Source organism: Phoxinus phoxinus (assembly GCF_949152265.1).
Source record: "Phoxinus phoxinus genome assembly, chromosome: 23".
Taxonomy (NCBI): domain Eukaryota; kingdom Metazoa; phylum Chordata; class Actinopteri; order Cypriniformes; family Leuciscidae; genus Phoxinus; species Phoxinus phoxinus.
Genome location: NC_136898.1, coordinates 26,493,764 through 26,512,857, shown reverse-complemented (window position 1 = coordinate 26,512,857; position 19,094 = coordinate 26,493,764). Strand labels below are relative to the sequence as shown.

Genomic DNA, 19,094 nt, shown 5'->3' with positions numbered 1-19,094 from the left:
CTCGAGACTTGACTTGAAGTGTTTGACTTGAGAATGACTTTGTTACAGCTAAAGTAATTATTTTTTATATAAATCATCGCAACATCAATTGATGAACAAAGTGTAACGGAATCACTGACACCAGTGATCAGAGTCTGTGCGATTGCGTGACGCTGCACAAGCACAGAAAACCCTTAGCCTGACTTGACTTGCTTGAGTGAGCCACTGACTTGACTTCACTTACAGTAAATGAGTTGAGCCACTGACTTGACTTCACTTAAATGAGTTGAGCCACTAACTTGACTTCACTTAAATGAGTTGAGCCACTGACTTGACTTCACTTAAATGAGTTGAGCCACTGACTTGACTTCACTTAAATGAGTTGAGCCACTGACTTGACTTCACTTAAATGAGTTGAGCCACTGACTTGACTTCACTTAAATGAGTTGAGCCACTGACTTGACTTCACTTACAGTAAATGAGTTGAGCCACTGACTTGACTTCACTAACAGTAAATGAGTTGAGCCACTGACTTGACTTCACTTACAGTAAATGAGTTGAGCCACTGACTTGACTTCACTTAAATGAGTTGAGCCACTGACTTGACTTCACTTAAATGAGTTGAGCCACTGACTTGACTTCACTTACAGTAAATGAGTTGAGCCACTGACTTGACTTCACTTACAGTAAATGAGTTGAGCCACTGACTTGACTTCACTTACAGTAAATGAGTTGAGCCACTGACTTGACTTCACTTAAATGAGTTGAGCCACTAACTTGACTTCACTTACAGTAAATGAGTTGAGCCACTGACTTGACTTCACTTAAATGAGTTGAGCCACTAACTTGACTTCACTTACAGTAAATGAGTTGAGCCACTGACTTGACTTCACTTAAATGAGTTGAGCCACTGACTTGACTTCACTTAAATGAGTTGAGCCACTGACTTGACTTCACTTACAGTAAATGAGTTGAGCCACTGACTTGACTTCACTTACAGTAAATGAGTTGAGCCACTGACTTGACTTCACTTACAGTAAATGAGTTGAGCCACTGACTTGACTTCACTTAAATGAGTTGAGCAACTAACTTGACTTGCTTGGTTTGTGTTTACTGCGACCTGAGACTTGACGATAGGGACGTGTGTCCTGCTCCCAACTCTGCTGTTCATGCATTCATAGTAGTATGATTTTCATAATATTTTTTTAAAAGTCTCTTACCAATGCGAAGGGTGACAAATAAATCAACCTTGAATTGTGTCTTCTGAAAGTTGATCTGTTTTAATATCTGTTCTTCAGGTGGAGCGTATTACTTGATATCTCGAAGTCTGGGCCCAGAGTTTGGCGGCTCCATCGGTCTGATTTTTGCCTTTGCCAACGCTGTGGCTGTTGCCATGTACGTCGTCGGCTTTGCAGAAACCGTCGTTGAGCTGCTCATAGTAAGAGACTATAATACTCTCTCACACATTGCTCATAATGTATTGCTTTAATATGATTGTGTATAGAATGGTAGATAAAATAATCATATGTGTTTGTGTCTTTAGAGTTCTGGTGCGCTCATGTTCGATCCAATTAATGATGTGAGAATCATTGGAACCATTACGGTCATCCTGCTTCTCGGCATCTCCGTGGCCGGCATGGAGTGGGAGGCCAAGGCAGGACATTCATTGCATATTCAGTTGTCTTTGAACATTAGCCAGTTTCTGACCTTTTGAATTCATGATTTGTCAACATGATTTTGTTTCATAGGCTCAGATATTCCTCTTGGTCATTTTGATCACTGCCATTTTCAACTACTTTATTGGGTCCTTCATCCGTGTTGAGTCCAAGGAGAAATATGGCTTCTTCGGCTATGATAGTAAGTGCGATGTTAAAATCATCTAGACCGGTGGTCCTCAACTGATTTGTCGTGACGGATCTGATGCCACACACACAGCAGGGAGAAAACAATGCTTCCGGTTTAATGATAACCTGCTATAAACACCCTTAAACCGCTAATTAAAAGTCTGTAAAAGGGTGTGTGTCCAATCAAACTCTACGGTATTTGATAAACATGGTTTAGTGTGGTGAATAAACTCACTGCAGAAAGAAGGAAACCATCAAAATTCAAGAGACACAGAAACTATAATGACAAGCCTTCTGAGATTTTGGTACACTGTGGTATAATATTAATACATTTTAATTAAATAAATTACCACTTGAAGGCCACTTGATATTCAAATTAAAACTTTGGTTTTTAATGAAAACCATTTTTTAAAAATGTTTTTTTATTTTTCATGTGTCCTTTTCTCTCTCTATTCATCATTCACCTTGTCTTTTATATAATGTAACTACATAATTATCCAACCTCTTTTTAGCTGGCATCTTCGCGGAGAACTTTGGCCCAGACTTTCGAGGACAAACGTTTTTCTCCGTGTTTTCCATCTTCTTCCCGGCGGCCACGGGCATTTTGGCTGGTGCCAACATCTCAGGAGATCTAGCAGTGAGTGTTGCCAGTCATTTCCTCACCACTTATTTATTGTTCCTCGCATACACAGTTCGTCACTGCCCAGGATCTCTGTAAATGTGTAATTTCTCTAAGGACCCTCAACTGGCCATCCCGAAAGGAACACTTTTGGCTATTCTCATAACGGGCCTCGTGTACATCGGTGTGGCCATTTCTGCAGGTAACCGCGGTTCGAAGCGCATATCATGAAGTCGTTCTGTATGAGTTGCTCTCTGATGTATTGATTGATTTGTTGAAAGGTGCGTGCATCGTGAGGGACGCTACAGGCATTGAGAGTAACATTACTCTCAGTGGGATCGTGAACTGCACTGATGCGGCCTGTAAGTTCGGCTATGACTTCAATTCCTGCAGACCAATGGTTGAGGGAGAAAAGTCTGCCTGCAAGTTTGGCCTTCACCATGATTTCCAGGTACACCACCAACAGCAGACACTGTTTCTACATTATCCCACTGCTCCACATCCCAGTGTTTCCCTGAGCTGCATGTTAAGGCCTCGTAGTCCTCCTGATGCACAGACTCTTCCACATGCTAGACTGGCCAGAATGAGGTATCCAGCAACACTTATAAAGGAAGAGAACGTACCATGATTAGCTCTGAGAGTTTTGCGGCAGGCTTCACTATATTTCGGTGCGCTATGTGTTTTTGTTTGTTAGTGTCATTATCTTAATGCTAGGGGTGGGCGATCTGAGGATTTTATATCGTGATCGATCTTGAAGACGTCCTGATCTACTTTTCAAGCGAAACGTAGAGATCTTGATCTTTTGTCCTAGTAATATCGGGACTTTTATTTTGACAGCTCTGCGACTGGCAGCTCCTGAGCACACGGGCACATTCTCCTTCATCAGTGTACGGTCTCTGTTAACAGCTTTATCAATGCGTTACTGGATAGAACTGTTAAACAGAGAATGTAAACGAAAGAGTATCATAGCGTTTGCTTTCATATTATTAGATAAAGGCAAACACTATTAATACTTTCCCATTTACCATCAGGATTCAGCATTTGCGGATTTAAATCATTTAAACGAATCTGTCAATATCTAATAAACATTTCATTTCTCAAACGTTGCGGGCTTAGTCGAATCCAGCGGTCAGATATTCTGAAGTCGATCGACAAACTTTAAACCCTTGTTTGCAAACTATGCTGCGCTATATTCAGTGTCCCACTGTCATATTCATGTCATTTTCACTGTGCTCTATGGAAAATTAGTGTAAGCTTGTCTTTTTTTGAAAAAATATGATTCCCAGTGTTCTGAGTGCCCTGTTGATTACAGTGTTTACTTCCTTTTTATTCATATTTTTTACAAACAATTTCTTTATTCGTGAAAAATACAGTAATATGATTACAGAATCAAGAAGTTACAATCTCAAGTAAGTCGGTTTAATTTAGAGATGTATTTTTTTTTAAATACCAGACCTTGGGCCAGTCTGCTCTAAGATATCGGCATTGGCCTTCAAAAACCAATATCGGTCGACCACTAGTTTAATGTCTATTTTTACAACTGATTGTTTAATGCAAGACTGTGTTTTAAATTGTAAAAGTAGTCCATAGGCTTGTTCCAATCTGGATATTCTCTATAGCAGCCTACATCTCAAAATTGGGAAGATTGCGATTCAGATCTTGATTGTTTGTTATAAGATCGTGATATGAAGTTTTGGGAAGATCGCCCACCCCTACTACGTCAAGCTCTACTGGAAGCCCTTGTGGTTCGTGTGTGAGCACTCAGAATCACTTGCGTTACAGTTAGGATGCAAACGCTTTAAGCTGTGTAACTAGCAGGATTGGTGACTGAATGTGTTGTGCTGAAGGTCATGAGTGTGGTGTCGGGCTTCAGTCCCCTCATCACCGCGGGGATCTTCTCGGCCACCCTCTCCTCCGCCCTGGCGTCTCTCGTCAGCGCCCCCAAAGTCTTCCAGGTGGGTGTCATCTCGGAGTGTGTGTGTGCATTCGTGGAGTGTGTGTGGTTCCACTCCAGTGGCTGTATGAGCTCAGAAATGCTGTAACTTGTCTTGCTGGTTTGATGGATTTTCCCCTTTCCCTCAGGCTTTATGCAAAGACAACATCTATCCTGGAATCGGTGTTTTTGGGAAGGGCTACGGCAAGAACAACGAGCCCTTGCGAGGATATTTACTCACCTTTGGCATTGCCTTGGCCTTCATTCTCATTGGTAGGTGGAAATCAACTAATCAAATAGTTGTATTCGTCGCTGATGAGGTCATCTCACTCTGGCATGCACTGGTTTTTCATTTCTCCAGCGGAGTTGAACGTCATCGCCCCAATCATTTCCAATTTCTTCCTGGCATCATACGCCCTCATCAACTTCTCTGTGTTTCACGCGTCACTGGCCAATTCCCCCGGTAAGAGTTTCTTCTGCTGTAGAGTTGTAAAACTGAACCGGTTGAGTTGATGAGTTCATGCTGGAGGCGAGCTGGGACATGTCTCCACAGACACCAGTGCTCAGATGTCATTAGTGTCAGGATGGCACATCTCAGCTCTCATTCTCTGAAGAGTGAGGAATTTAGATTTTGAATGTTGGGTGCAGTTTTTTATTACCTGTAATTTTCCATGAATGGGTTAAAGAGGGGAAACTGAAACTGACAGTTGTTATTTCAATAAAGTGTCAGTGAAATGAGCTGCTTTAAGGCCTTGATCTATTACATAATCACCAACGGTAGTGCGATGAAGTTTTCTGGTTTGGCAAACTGTTCTGAACTCCTGAAACACACATGTGTTGGCCTGATTTTGTTTAAAATGTCGCACCAGTTTGTTCTTTGATTTTGCTAAAGTATATAATGGCCTTAACATTCAAATATGATGATGTTTTTCCATTTATATTAGCATATATTGTAAACTCTGTTACTAAATTATACGGGCATGTCTAAAAAAACTTGATTTATGTGATTATCATTACTTGCTAGCAAGAAGTATGTAATAACCGCATGAATGAAGTCCTAGTTAAAATGAGTTTAGTCTTAATTAGGAATAATGTGACCATATCCAAAAGATTAACAGTAATTAAGTGTGATTGACAGAAAGGTTGAGCTGGATAAATGCAGTCACCAACACCACATGGAGGGAATGCAGTGGGGGTGTGACGGGACCCTTATCTCTCGAGATGAGACACGAGATTGGGTTCACGAGAACGAGACGCGATTTTTGTGAGAAATTCTCAATGACAAAATTCACGACTGGAAAAATAGTCTGCAGGTGCATCTTGAAATGTTTTAACTAATAATCTTGTAATGAATGTCATTTCAGTTCTACTTTGAGTTATCAAATGCATTGAAAGACAACAGTATACAAGCACTGTAAAATGTTTTGCCACAAACCCAACTGACTGGCCTTTCACACGAGTCTCTTCAGACCTTACTGTAGATGTATGAGCTTCCAGATCTTCTGATTGAGGCTGTGTGTGACCTCATAATTAAACTCCATTCCACAAATTTAACATAGAAATAAATAAATAAAAATAACAATATTAATATTGCAGGCTATAAACCTGAGAAAGTTTGCATCCGGTGTGCGATACCTCGAGGTGTCATAGACGCGCGGCGCTTCTCGTCCGGTGTGCGGGAACATACGACTGCCCTTTAGAGGAGGCTGACTCGTAGCACTTCAACACGCGGGTTTTTTCCCGCTTGACAAGCCGACCGAACGGACATGGGGCGTGGCAGCATCGACGATTCCATTTAATTCGAAGTTCGAGATTGTGACTTAATTTCGATAGATTTCGACTTTAAGTCTCGCGAGATCTCGTCACACCCCAGAATGCAGTGGTATGGTCTTCCCGTCATGTTGTGTGGGCTTCTCACGGAGTTCACTAAACTTGGCAAAGTAACAGTTCTTATGCAAGCAGAGGTTTTTGTTGTTCTGTAGATTTACTCAAACCTTTAATATCTGAATGAAAAAGTCTTGTCTTTTCTGAATGGCATCTTGTAATTGACTGTATTTCTTGTTCTTGAAGTTATAATTTTACACATTTCTTTATTCTTTGTGTAAAGAGGTTTGTTTTTCCCTCAATACCAAAGCTCTAGAAGACCAGCAGGTAGATATCTTCACTATCTTCACACACTTTATATAGTCTCTGCACACTCTTGCATGAACATAAAGGGTACGTGTAGACTCATTCTCCAGATATCTCACAGACAACACCATTTAAACGCTTCGGTACCCTTTATGTCATGTCGTTTCTGTAGCATTACAAGGTAATCGTGACCCCACTAAATCCCATTACTCTAGTACATGTCCTGTGTTCAAGACCCCTTCCTAGCTGTGGTAACTGCCATGTATCCTAACTGATGCTAACTTCATTTAATCAATTCTGTTCTCATGCTTTTATAAAACTGTGACATTTCAACTGTGACTGATGTGTGTTGTGAAGACTCTAGAACATTGAGAAGCTTTGACACCGTTAACAAACTCGTATGAAGTCTTCTCCTGGACGCTGTTCAGAAACGTCCCTTCCCCACTTTCACTAGCAGCTCTCAGTTGTCCTGTCACACACACACACACCCGTGTGCCATTGTGTGTGTCCCATACCGTTACGTAACGTAGCAGAATGGCACAGTTAGCACATTCGTGCCACAAAGAACTATTGTTGGTTTTATCCCAACTCTTCGTTCTGATATGTTGGCTCCAGTTGATGGTTGTAATAAGGGTATTTTAACACTTCACCATGTTGCCAGATCCTAACCCGTAGTACCTCAGGCCCGCCGGGTTTGGACTGGAGATCTCTAAGTGTTCGTTCCATGTGTGTTGGGCAGGATGGAGGCCGAGCTTCAAGTACTACAACATGTGGGCGTCTCTCGCTGGGGCAATCCTATGTTGTGTCGTCATGTTTATCATCAACTGGTGGGCGGCCCTCTTGACCAACGTCATTGTCTTATCGCTCTACATCTACGTCAGCTACAAGAAGCCAGGTGAACACACTTGAGCACCAGTCATGTGTTCTTCAGCACTGACATTTCCTAACCAATGCCTCCATGGCTGTACTTCTAATGATGCGTTCTGGGTTTGGGGATTTGGCTCTTTATGAAATTGTTTCGGTCTTGTATTTTCTGTAACGCGACTTTGAAACGATGTGTATTGTGTAGCGCTATACAAATAAATGTGTATTGGATTACAGATGTGAACTGGGGCTCGTCCACTCAAGCGCTGACCTATCATCAGGCCCTGACACACAGTTTACAGCTGTGCGGAGTAGCGGAGCACATCAAAACCTACAGGTAATCGTGTGTGTGTGTGTGTGTGTGTGTTCTACCTGTATTAATCACTTATTTCTGCAGTGTTTCAGATTATTTCCCCCTCTGGTTTAGTGTCCCACTGAGGGCTTGCTCTGATGATCTTGGCTCGTGTATGTGTGGATTCCTTCATTATCACACTCGATGTGTCTGAGGCTTTGGTGCTTTAACGCTGGAATAAACCACATGACTTTTCAAATCTGCATCATGCACTAAACCAGTGCTCCTCAAACCTGTCCTGGGACTCCCGCCACACTTTATGGTGTCTCAACTCACCAGCTCATTAGTAGAGATCGCAGGACGAGCGCTCATGAACCCTTCAGAGGACTCGGTCACTGTTGGCTTCACCGCCTGTCTTCTGAGAGACCGTCATCTGATCTGAAAAGCATAGATGTATCATTTGCTGCCAAAGTCACCTACAAAGTTATTGTGTGATAGTGCAGTGTTTGCACACGAAGGCACAGGCGGGCAACTTAACAGTAAAATAGAGCGAGCTTTGGTGAAAACTAAGTGAATATTTAATTACTACAGTAGTAACTTCTCGCTAGAAATGACATAAGTGGAAAACATTGGTCAAAAACGTACACTTACACACAAATTGACGACCAACAGCAACATTCAGATGCCATCTTTCTTTCTAGCTCAACTGTCCCAGAATGGAAAGCACAGGATTGTGGGATATCAAAGGCAGTGAAGGATGCATCTATGCTGCCTTCAGAAGTGTGCGCAGCCCTTGTCTTGCAATCTCTACTAAGTTTTGGGACGGGTTAAGAAGCACTGCACTAAACGACACACACCACCAGATTTAGCATCAGATGTTCCGAACACACTCGTGCGGAAACTTGTGCTTCATTTCCTGGAGATGCATGATAAATGACAAGTTGCTTAAAAATCGTCAATTCAAAAAATATTAGACGTTTAATCTCCGACTAGATGAAGTGTGAAGTCTATTGATTTTCTGTGAAATCTGTCATCTCCCACTGCCCAAACTCTGCAGACTGGCTTTGAGTGTCGACTTCTCCACACTGCGAATCGGGGCAACAGTTGTGTAGTGTGTTCCAGCTTTTAGACGCTTTATCCATGTGCTGAAGCTCAAGAGATGTTCAAGACGTGGAGCATATCATGTGTGTAGTGAACTTTAGCATGTTTATCGCTAGAGGACTTTAGCGGTGTACCAGTTCCATCCCGTCGCCGGCCGTGACCCTCCACAGGTTTACACATCTCTTAACTGGGCTGAATTCTAGTTTGATAGTAAGTTTATAATTATGAGTTGATCATCAGAGTTAAAGTCCCCCTCTAGTCAATAATTATATCTCTTAAAACTCATCTTTGATCACCGGAATGACATTTAGGTGTTTTTTTTTGTTTTTTTTTTAACTTCTTGAAATATTCTTCATGCCTTAAAATATCTTGAATGTAACTTGACACCCTTGCCTCATTTAGTATGTGCGGTTCTATGAATATGCAAATGAGCCCCGCCTCCACTCACTCACTCGCTCAGAGATCCACTGGTTGACGATCACACGTTGATCTGATTGGTTACAAGGTAGTGTGTGACGTCAGAAACACCAGCGATTTCAAACCGTGTTTTTGAGACTGTCTTTGGTTCACTGCAGTTTTAAGCAGAAAATACTCAGCAATGCTGTCCACTTATGAACTTACACATGGTGTGTGTTAAAGCAGATTAATAACACCACATACACACATAAACTACATTAAAAGCTGGATTTACACCACAGGGCGACTTTAATAATGATCTATCCGCTAAACCAAGTCGTCATACATTTGTATTTTTTTATATGGACTCAAAAGAAAAGCCATAAGGTAAACGACTACAGTTTATTGCTGTACATAACATTTGTAAAAATGCAATCCACATATAACAAATTATTAACTTGGTATGGAGTATGGATTGTAATAAGTGCCATTTTCTACGTTTGATATGGAGGATCTATGGAAATAACTGAAGTAACTCTGGACCAAGCAATGACCAGTGTGACGAAGCTTTAAACCAAGGCAATAATACATGTTTAAATGTTTAATTCGAAGTATATGTTATGGATAATTTATTATAATGGGGTGTTTGGTTTTACCCATAAACGTTAACTATCCCGCTAACTGCCAGACATGTGCTAGCGTGTAGTTAAGCCGGCTGTTGTTCACGAGTCTGCCTCCAGCCAAAGTCAAGGTTACAGCGTCACTGCCGACTAGTTCCAGCCTGAGAATCTCTGCCATTCAACAAAAAGTATATATGTTCTTTAAAGGCAATAAAAATATGTAAAATGATTGAGTGACTAAGACATGCATGAAAAATCATAATGGGATTGATTGAGGAAACAATAGATGTAAGAGTTTTGTTTCATTATGAGTGTAGATTGACTGATCTTCAGTGTGTGTGCTCCGACTGCATCACATGTTGAGAGCAGAGGAAGCGCTGCTAGATCCTCCAGGGTCAGAGATTACCGGTGTTCTGACAGTACCTTCACATCAAGCGCTTCCCCTCGGCATAATCCTGTTTTATTCTTAACATTTTTGCTTTGAAGCGCTCTAATCTGAGCAGTGTGTCCTGCTCTCGACGGACCGGCGACCCCAGGGGTCATGAGAACGTGGTGCACGGCACACCATGTGCTGCTTTTGCTGATGTCGCAGGTTATGGCGCTTCGTACAGTGGCGTTCATTAAAGTGTGTGTGCTGAGGATCTGGCGGTGTGTGATGTGCAGATGACGTGTGTGTTGTGTCTTCTAGGCCTCAGTGTCTGGTGATGACTGGAGCTCCAAACTCACGACCAGCCGTTCTTCATCTGGTCCATGCCTTCACCAAGAACGTGGGTCTGATGGTGTGCGGTCACGTGCGCATCGTGAGTATCGTGTGTGTGTGTGTGTGTGTGTGTGTGTTTGACTCTGCTAATTGGCACATGTTCTTGGAGTAATAAAACTCTCCTGGACTCAGGGGACAGTGATTATAGTTGTTGAAAATAAAGCGTCTCCTTTAGGGGTCCGTGTGGACCTCGCTGATCAAGAGGACGTTGTTTAGAGAACTGAGCTCATGGAAGCTTTTCCAAACTCGCTCCTGGAATCACACCAGGAGTTTGCAACCAGAAGCCAGCCGTGTTCCTCCGTTCTGTCACTGATGGGGTCTTGCCTCTGGCTTGCTTAGTTGAGCACACTGAACATCCAGCAGCATTATTGATCTGACTGAACACAGTGTGTGTGTGAGACTGAACATCACTGTTCTCTGCTTTATACCCGAACTGAACTCATTTCATAATTGATGATCTTCTTCACAGTTATTGAACAGAACTCTTCAGCTGAACAATGACTCTATTGTCTCTCTACTTTAGCTTTACAGCAGAACTGAACTGTGTTTGCATCATCGATCATTATTTTCCTGTTATCTGTGTGAAGTGTGTATTGTTGTATATAAATAAAGGTGACTTGACTTGATGTTCCTGTGGCTTCACTTCAACTGGTCTCTGTCGTTTGCTGTGTGTGTTCGCAGAGCTCTCGGCGGCCCAACTTTAAAGAGTTGAACAGTGATATGGTGCGCTACCAGCGGTGGCTCCTCAACAACAACTCCAAGGCCTTTTACACACCCGTGGTGGCGGAGGACCTTCGGCAGGGGACCCAGTACCTGCTGCAGGTGTGTGTGTGTGTGTGTGTGTGCGTGTGTGTGTGTGTGTGTGTGTGTGTGTGCGTGTGTGTGTGTGTGTGTGTGTGTGTGTGTGCGCGTGTGTGTCACACCCGTGGTGGCGGAGGACCTTCGGCAGGGGACCCAGTACCTGCTGCAGGTGTGTGTGTGTGCGTGTGTGTGTGTGTGTGTGTGTGTGTGTGTGCGCGTGTGTGTCACACCCGTGGTGGCGGAGGACCTTCGGCAGGGGACCCAGTACCTGCTGCAGGTGTGTTTGCGTGTGTGTGCGTGCGTGTGCGCGTGTGTGTCACACCCGTGGTGGCGGAAGATCTTCGGCAGGGAACCGTGTGTGTGTGTGTGTGTTGTGTGTGTGTGTGTGTGTGTGTGTGTGTGTGTGTGTGTGTGTTAAATTCGGAGGGGGTTTTATAGGCCTTTTCACAAAAGATTTGTTTAATACTTGTTTTTAGGAACTTGCTCACTGGCTAATTTGAATTTTTTTGCTTCTCCTACAAGTTTTGTCCAATGTTTACCAAAGTTGGCTCACATAATGTGCACGTCAATCCTTACAAAGTTACTGCGTTTTAACTTTAGTGTTTTCATTGGTCAGAAGCTCATTTGCACCAACTGGCCTAAAATCCCTTGGCCGTTTTGGTCCTGCTCAGTGCAGTGTTCACGCGAGCGCACAGCTGACTTCTGGGCTTTAACCCAGTTTAAGATATTTACTTCTACTGTGTGTGTGTTTGCTGATTTGACCTACATTATGGGGCCTGAATTGGCCTCCCAAACCCTGACTCTACATTATTGGACATGCTGAGGCAGTAAATCTGAATAAGGAAACCAAATGTTTTAGTAAAAAATGAAAAACGTTTTCTATGAGAGTTGGGTTATAGAAAATGTCATGAGCTCAGTATTAAAAAATTGTTTTCCTATGGAAAGTCCTAATAAACCAAAGTGTGTGTGTGTGTTTTACAGGCTGCTGGACTGGGCAGATTGAGGCCCAACACACTGGTGCTTGGTTTCAAAAACGACTGGCGTATTGGAGATATAAAGGATGTTGAGACCTACATAAACCTAATCCAGTGAGTTTAGTCTTCGGTTTATTAGTGTGTCATCGGTTACTATGCTAGTGCAATGATACAAGTGGTGTGTGTGGTGATCTGGTTATGTCATCCACGTAACACGAGTTTCTTGAGTGTTTGTTATTGCTGCAGTAGAGCGAGGAATACATGCAAAAGATGTGCAAACCAGTGTCCAGCAGTGCGTCACACACACTCGCACTCAGATGCGTCACACACACACACTCGCGCTCAGATGCGTGTACATGATCTACAGCGCTTCATTCGTCAATTAATAACTACAAATTATTAAAAGGCGCCGTGACCGACACTGACCAAGCTTAGGTTTCCCACACACACACACACACACACACACACACACACACACACACACACACACACACACACACACACACACACACACACACACACACACACACACACACACACACACACACACACACACACACACACACAGAATCATTCAGTCGATGTGTCTCTGCTTCTGACGGGTCGAGCTGTAATCGTGGATATGGGAATTATGATTGACTGTCTTTGTGACATTTGGCGATATTAACTTATTTATATTAGAATAGTTCGTCAGGTATATGCACTCTCCTGAATTTAAGCTGATCAAAATATATATAAACGTATACATATAAAAACACTAATATAAATACATTAGCATGAACCCGTGCTTGCTCTGTCTCTCACACACACTGTAATGCACTTGTTTATGCCGGATCATTTAAAACAAATGTCGGAACGCAAAAATCCCAAATGATTTCCCGTGACGAGATCCGGCTGAACCGAAGCGCTGGTGATCCACACACCGCAGCTCTTGGAGATGAGCGGGCAAACCTCACGATGATTCAACGTTTAGAGATGTTTTTCATAACTGTGGCCTGTCCGTCTCATGTCCTTCTGGTGCACACATCTGATGATGTTTATGAGCAAACGCAGCTTTGATGTGAGTGTTTGGGTCTTCCTCCTGTGAGACATTAACTCTTGTTTATTTGTGTGTGTAGCGATGCGTTTGATTTCCAGTACGGCGTCGTCATTCTCCGACTGCGAGAGGGTCTCGATATTTCTCACATTCAAGGCCAAGGTACAGTGCTGTCCATTTATCACTACATTACCCATCACTTCTCCACAGCAGTGAGCAGAAGCACGTCGAGTTATTCCTGTCAGCTTCAGGAGATCAGCGGCTCATACACGAGATATTGACTGTTCCTATCAGAGGGAATGTAAACTCTTTAAAGCCTTTAAAACATTGAGATGTCCACAGCTGGACGCGATTATAGACATCAGTGTTTGTGTGGATGAAATTGTCCATGTAGTGAGGTCATTTTCATGCTAGGTTTGAATGTGCCTTGACCTGCAAGCTGAACTGTGCTTGTCTCTAAAGATGACTCTTCAGGCTTGAAGGATGTGGTGGTTTCGGTCGACATGAGCAAAGACTCGGATGGAGACTCGTCCAAGCCCTCGTCCAAGGCCACCAGTGTGCAGAACAGCCCCGCCGTGCAGAAAGGTCAGCGCACCTCCACTTCTCTGTGTTCATAAGATCTGGTTTTAAAGTTGTGTATGCTTTAAATAATCTCCTGTTCTGGGAGAAACCGCTGAAAGCCAAACCTCCGCTGAGATTATTTCCCAGGAGTTCAGTGAGATGTCCTCTTCGGCAGACGTCACCGGAGCAGAAGTCATATGTTGACCTCCTGATCCGTCATGTCCCTTCAGGGCCGGTTCTCATCAAACGCATTTCACATCCCAACTCATCCACACTCCATGTGTTTTCTGAAGTGTCTGCCCAATACAATACAACACAACAAACAACCAACCGTGTTCTCAGATGTGTGTGTGAGCTGGGAACAGTGTGAGTGTTTACACGGCTTGTCATGGTTGTAGTCAGTCTGATGATGAATTACATGGCGGACTGAAGGCCCGCTCAGCACCACCTGACCTGATCAGAGGCTCTCCGCAGGCTGAGAAAATACTCATGAACAACAAATACAGCTGCAAGCGGCCATCGGCAGGGTCAAGCAGTTGAGGAGCTGGAGCGGGCACATGTGGAGAGTGCTCTCTGCAGGCGGACCGCGTCATTGGTCAATGCGTTCGGGATCTTCATGAAGCAGAACCGGCGGAAATTTGCCTGTACCAATTCTCCTAAATGTGCATTCACACCGGAAGCATTCATTGGCTTCTATTGCCAAGTTTCTAGGACAACACTGACAACATTAATTGGTTTCTAATGCACATGTGATTTGGTGAAATGGGACTAACAGCTCTGATGCTCTGTTCAGACCCCACATGATGTCTGCGGATTTAAAAAATAAAATAAAAATTAACTTCATCTAAATGGCCTGAGACTTGCGAAGTAAACGCATACACATAAACACATGCCCCAGAACCCACAGAATCACACTATCTTGCATAATTTGTCAAAAACAAAAAACAAATAAACACTTGCGCTACAATGCAGAACACACAGAAATGAAGCGACACCATTACATATCCGGAGATGGAGAACAAATGCAAACACACATATTGAAACGCATATAACACACATAACCTCATGTTCAGGTTTGACTGTAACGTGGCAAAAAATTATACTTGATACATAAAATATGTATTACGAGAATAAAACGACCGTTTGTCAAAGTTTAGCATTCTTTTGTATTAACAAATCGAAATGGAGAAACCTGTGGAAAGATGTACACCTATTAGAGGATGGATACCCGACCCGAGTCCAACGGGCCCCACCGGGTTCGGACAGATATTTCGAAATGATGTTCGGGTCGGGCTCGGTCACATCAGCGCGATAAGGCATTGAGCATTTTACATTTAAAACTGCTTATTATGTAGGTAGCCAATGTGCCTGATGCTTTCACTTGATGCAAACGATCGTTTTTGTGATTAAAATACATGTAAAATATTACCATAACATCCGTCTTCCTGTGTGCGGACATTTGTTTATGTGGCCGTGACAACGAAACACGTGCATAATGTGCGCGCGCCTGTGTTAAGAGCGCTTGTTGCTCCGCGCGCTGATGCGTTCATCTGTTGACATTTCCGATTGCCTTCCTACAGTTGCTTAATAAAAGAGGCTTTCCACACAAACAAACGTACATGTGTCATTAGTATGAGGAAAAAATGGGATTTTAACTGCCAGTCACGGGTCGGGTTCAGTCGCTGCATCCATCGCTGTCGGGCGCGGGCCGGGCTCGGACAGAAAAATTCGGCCAGATCCGCACTCTAACACCCATGTGGAAACTGAACGATGCGTTGAGTAATCCTCTGGTGGCGTAGAAGTTTGACGTTATTTTTCAGTAGATGGCAGCAATCCTCTGTTCTTTTATATTGAATTTTATCCACCCATCCATCCATCTATCCACCTATCCACCCATCCATCCATCCACCCATCCATCTATCCACCCATCCACCCACCCACCCACCCACCCACCCATCCATCCATCCATCCATCCATCCATCCATCCATCTATCCACCCATCCATCTATCCACCCATCCACCCATCCATCTATCCACCCATCCATCTATCCACCTATCCACCCATCCACCCATCCATCCATCCACCCATCCATCCATCCACCCATCCATCTATCCACCTATCCACCCATCCATCCATCCACCCATCCATCTATCCACCCATCCATCCACCCACCCACCCACCCATCCATCCATCCATCCACCCACCCACCCACCCATCCATCCATCCATCCATCCACCCACCCACCCATCCATCCATCCATCCATCCATCCATCTATCCACCCATCCATCTATCCACCCATCCACCCATCCATCCACCCATCCATCCGTCCACCCATCCATCCACCCATCCACCCATCCATCCACCCATCCATCCATCTATCCACCCATCCATCCATCCATTCATCCATCCACCCATCCATCCATCCATCCGTCCGTCCGTCCGTCCACCCATCCATCCACCCATCCATCCACCCATCCATCCATCCACCCGTCCGTCCGTCCATCCATCCTCCCATCCTCCCACCCACCCATCCATCCATCCTCCCATCCTCCCACCCACCCATCCATCTATCCACCCATCCATCCATCCGTCCGTCCGTCCGTCCATCCATCCATCCATCCTCCCATCCTCCCACCCACCCATCCACCCATCCTCCCACCCACCCATCCATCCATCCTCCCATCCTCCCACCCACCCATCCATCCATCCACCCATCCTCCCACCCACCCATCCATCCATCCGTCCGTCCGTGCTCAACATCAGCTCACACTCGTCCTGAACCTGTGGACTCACGCCCGCTCGTGTGTGTCGTCATCAGTGTGTGTGTTAATGATGAAGATGATGGAGGTTTCCTCAGCCTCATAAGAGACTGCAGCAGAACATGTGTGTGTGTGTGTCGTCATCAGTGTGTGTGTGACTGGCACACATCCTCCGCGCAGCATTAGCAGACTCTAACCCTCTCATGTTTTTCTCCAGATGAGGATGATGATGGCAGAGCTCACACTCGTCCGCTGTTGAAGAAAGGCATGTGTCTCTCGTTCTCACACTCATTCTGTCTCTCCTGCATGCAGCTTTCCTCTGCAGCATTTTAGGAATCGCCGCTTTGAGTGTTTTCTGCTGGTGTGACCTCTGACCTGATCTAGATGTGTGGGTGTTTCAGCTCCAATGATGTCACTTCCTGTCACGTTCTAATTCTCTGTGTCTTCCTGCAGGGTTGCTTGTGTTTCCCACTGAGGACTCTGCTTCAGTCTCTTCCCTTTCTTCTGTCTGCTTATGGATTATTGTTATGATGTGTGTGTGTCCTGATGTGTGTGTGATGGTGTGTGTTTGTGACTCCAGATAAACGGAGCCCGACGCTTCCTCTGAATGTCGCGGACCAGCGGCTGTTGGACGCCAGTCAGCAGTTCCAGCAGAAGCAGGGCAAGGGCACGGTCGACGTGTGGTGGCTGTTCGATGATGGCGGTGAGTGGGAAACATTGACAACTTACAACTGACCGATCGCAAAGACCCGCCCCCTTTGGTTACCGTTGCTATAGAGAGCCTAAGTCCCGCCCCTCCGGTTCCGGCTCATGGGACCTTATTTCAGAAAAAATCTGTATGGTAGTCAATGGCGAGAGACAACTTATCTTTTTATTCCGTCTGAACTGTGCCCTGAATTACACATATGATGTTTATCAATTTAAAAGATAATTATGAAAGTCAAGAAAGTCGCAGTTTGTCATAAAACGGAAGAGTAACATTTAGTTTTATGTGGAAATCACTCCATGAACTACATCTCTCGTCTCGCACTATACGTCACCGTTGCTCGTGTGTGTGCAGTCTGGTACAACACACTCCGGCATCACGTTACGATTATAACGTAAGACTGTAGACATGACATGACAGACGTTAGCCTCGGTAGAGTTAGCCTCGGTAGAGTTAGCCTCGGTAGAGTTAGCCTCGGGAGAGTTAGCCTCGGGAGAGTTAGCCTCGGTAGAGTTAGCCTCGGTAGAATTAGCCTCATTCATTGAGAGAAAGGTATGACGTCACATGTGCGCCTTCTGGGTGTGTAGTCTTTGTAATGACGTATTTTCACAGTCTTATACCTCAACAGTTTTACATCAAACTGCGACTTTCTTGACTTTAAAATGTATCTTTTAAATTGACACATCATATGTGTAATTCAGGGCACAATTCAAACGAGATCAAATATTTGTTGTCTCTTGCCATTGACTACCATACAATATTTTTCCGAAATAAGGTCCCATGGTGCACCGGAAGGGGCGGGGCTTAGGCTCTCTATGTCTGACAAGCCACGTCGCGCTCACGCCACGTTCTCACACAGTGATGATAATGATATGATAACATCATACTTTTGATATGAAAAAGTCTCAACTTTCAAATTTGGTCATTGTTTTAAAGAAATGTAATCCATAAATAGCATTTTGTGGCTCTGTAATGTGTGTGACAGATCGCTCAGTTAAAGCCGCTCGTGAACCGATCATCTCTTCTTCTAGTTCATTTATAGCATCAAATAAACATGAATGAACATCAGAAGGAATGTTGTTTTAACCGCGGAAAGACGTCAGTACACTCCGCTTCTCAAGTTCACATCCTCCATGTTAATCCACTAACTCTCCTGACCGCTTTGTCGGACAAAATGGCGGATTCTGCGGATGCCGGATTATGATTGGTCAGATCGCCTATCAATCAAACTCTCTGCGACGGGTCAAATGTGATGCATCATGAAATCTGACCTTTGGTCACAATTCGATTGGGTTTATATGGGAATGATTCATTAAATTCCTCAAAATATGTTGGGAAAACAAATGGAACGAGACAATATACAGCATGGGTAAGGTCTCGTTGTGTGGTGTGTAGTGTGAGATGCTGAGGTTTACCGTGACAGAGGCGTTTAGCTGGATCATACACCGCTACGGCTTTCCTCCTGTAAGCGGAAGTTACTGTTCTCGCGGAGCAAACCTGGGAAATCTGCTTAGCCTTCTGTCTGGAAGATCTCCAGAGCATACCCGAGATCAAGAGACTAATAATGCAGCAGATCTTCACTTGTCCTGCCAAGAGTTTTACTGGCTCGAGCACAGAACAGAGAGATGGTTACTGTTTTAGACTCGGTTTCCATGACATTAGGAACACACTGCAGTTGCAGATTATAGACTTGTAATAAAAGCTGCCGTTATGTTGA

The 19,094-nt window shown here is 44.1% G+C and overlaps 1 protein-coding gene across 2 annotated transcripts in view; it reads left to right on the top strand.

The window, feature by feature from the left end:
• Positions 1 to 19,094, top strand: part of slc12a2 (solute carrier family 12 member 2) — an 82,871-nt gene that overhangs the window by 50,328 nt on the left and 13,449 nt on the right. Inside the window, exons 5-22 of one of the 2 annotated variants that reach the window (XM_079599019.1) lie at positions 1,278 to 1,417; positions 1,523 to 1,633; positions 1,728 to 1,836; positions 2,336 to 2,460; positions 2,560 to 2,644; positions 2,724 to 2,893; positions 4,290 to 4,397; positions 4,525 to 4,648; positions 4,737 to 4,838; positions 7,245 to 7,400; positions 7,607 to 7,706; positions 10,467 to 10,578; positions 11,220 to 11,360; positions 12,321 to 12,427; positions 13,432 to 13,511; positions 13,812 to 13,934; positions 16,889 to 16,936; positions 17,252 to 17,374. In XM_079599019.1, the coding sequence (XP_079455145.1) occupies positions 1,278 to 1,417; positions 1,523 to 1,633; positions 1,728 to 1,836; positions 2,336 to 2,460; positions 2,560 to 2,644; positions 2,724 to 2,893; positions 4,290 to 4,397; positions 4,525 to 4,648; positions 4,737 to 4,838; positions 7,245 to 7,400; positions 7,607 to 7,706; positions 10,467 to 10,578; positions 11,220 to 11,360; positions 12,321 to 12,427; positions 13,432 to 13,511; positions 13,812 to 13,934; positions 16,889 to 16,936; positions 17,252 to 17,374 (2,064 nt within the window). The remainder of the gene's footprint in view (positions 1 to 1,277; positions 1,418 to 1,522; positions 1,634 to 1,727; positions 1,837 to 2,335; positions 2,461 to 2,559; positions 2,645 to 2,723; positions 2,894 to 4,289; positions 4,398 to 4,524; positions 4,649 to 4,736; positions 4,839 to 7,244; positions 7,401 to 7,606; positions 7,707 to 10,466; positions 10,579 to 11,219; positions 11,361 to 12,320; positions 12,428 to 13,431; positions 13,512 to 13,811; positions 13,935 to 16,888; positions 16,937 to 17,251; positions 17,375 to 19,094) is intronic. The other variant, XM_079599020.1, reaches the window with a different exon arrangement.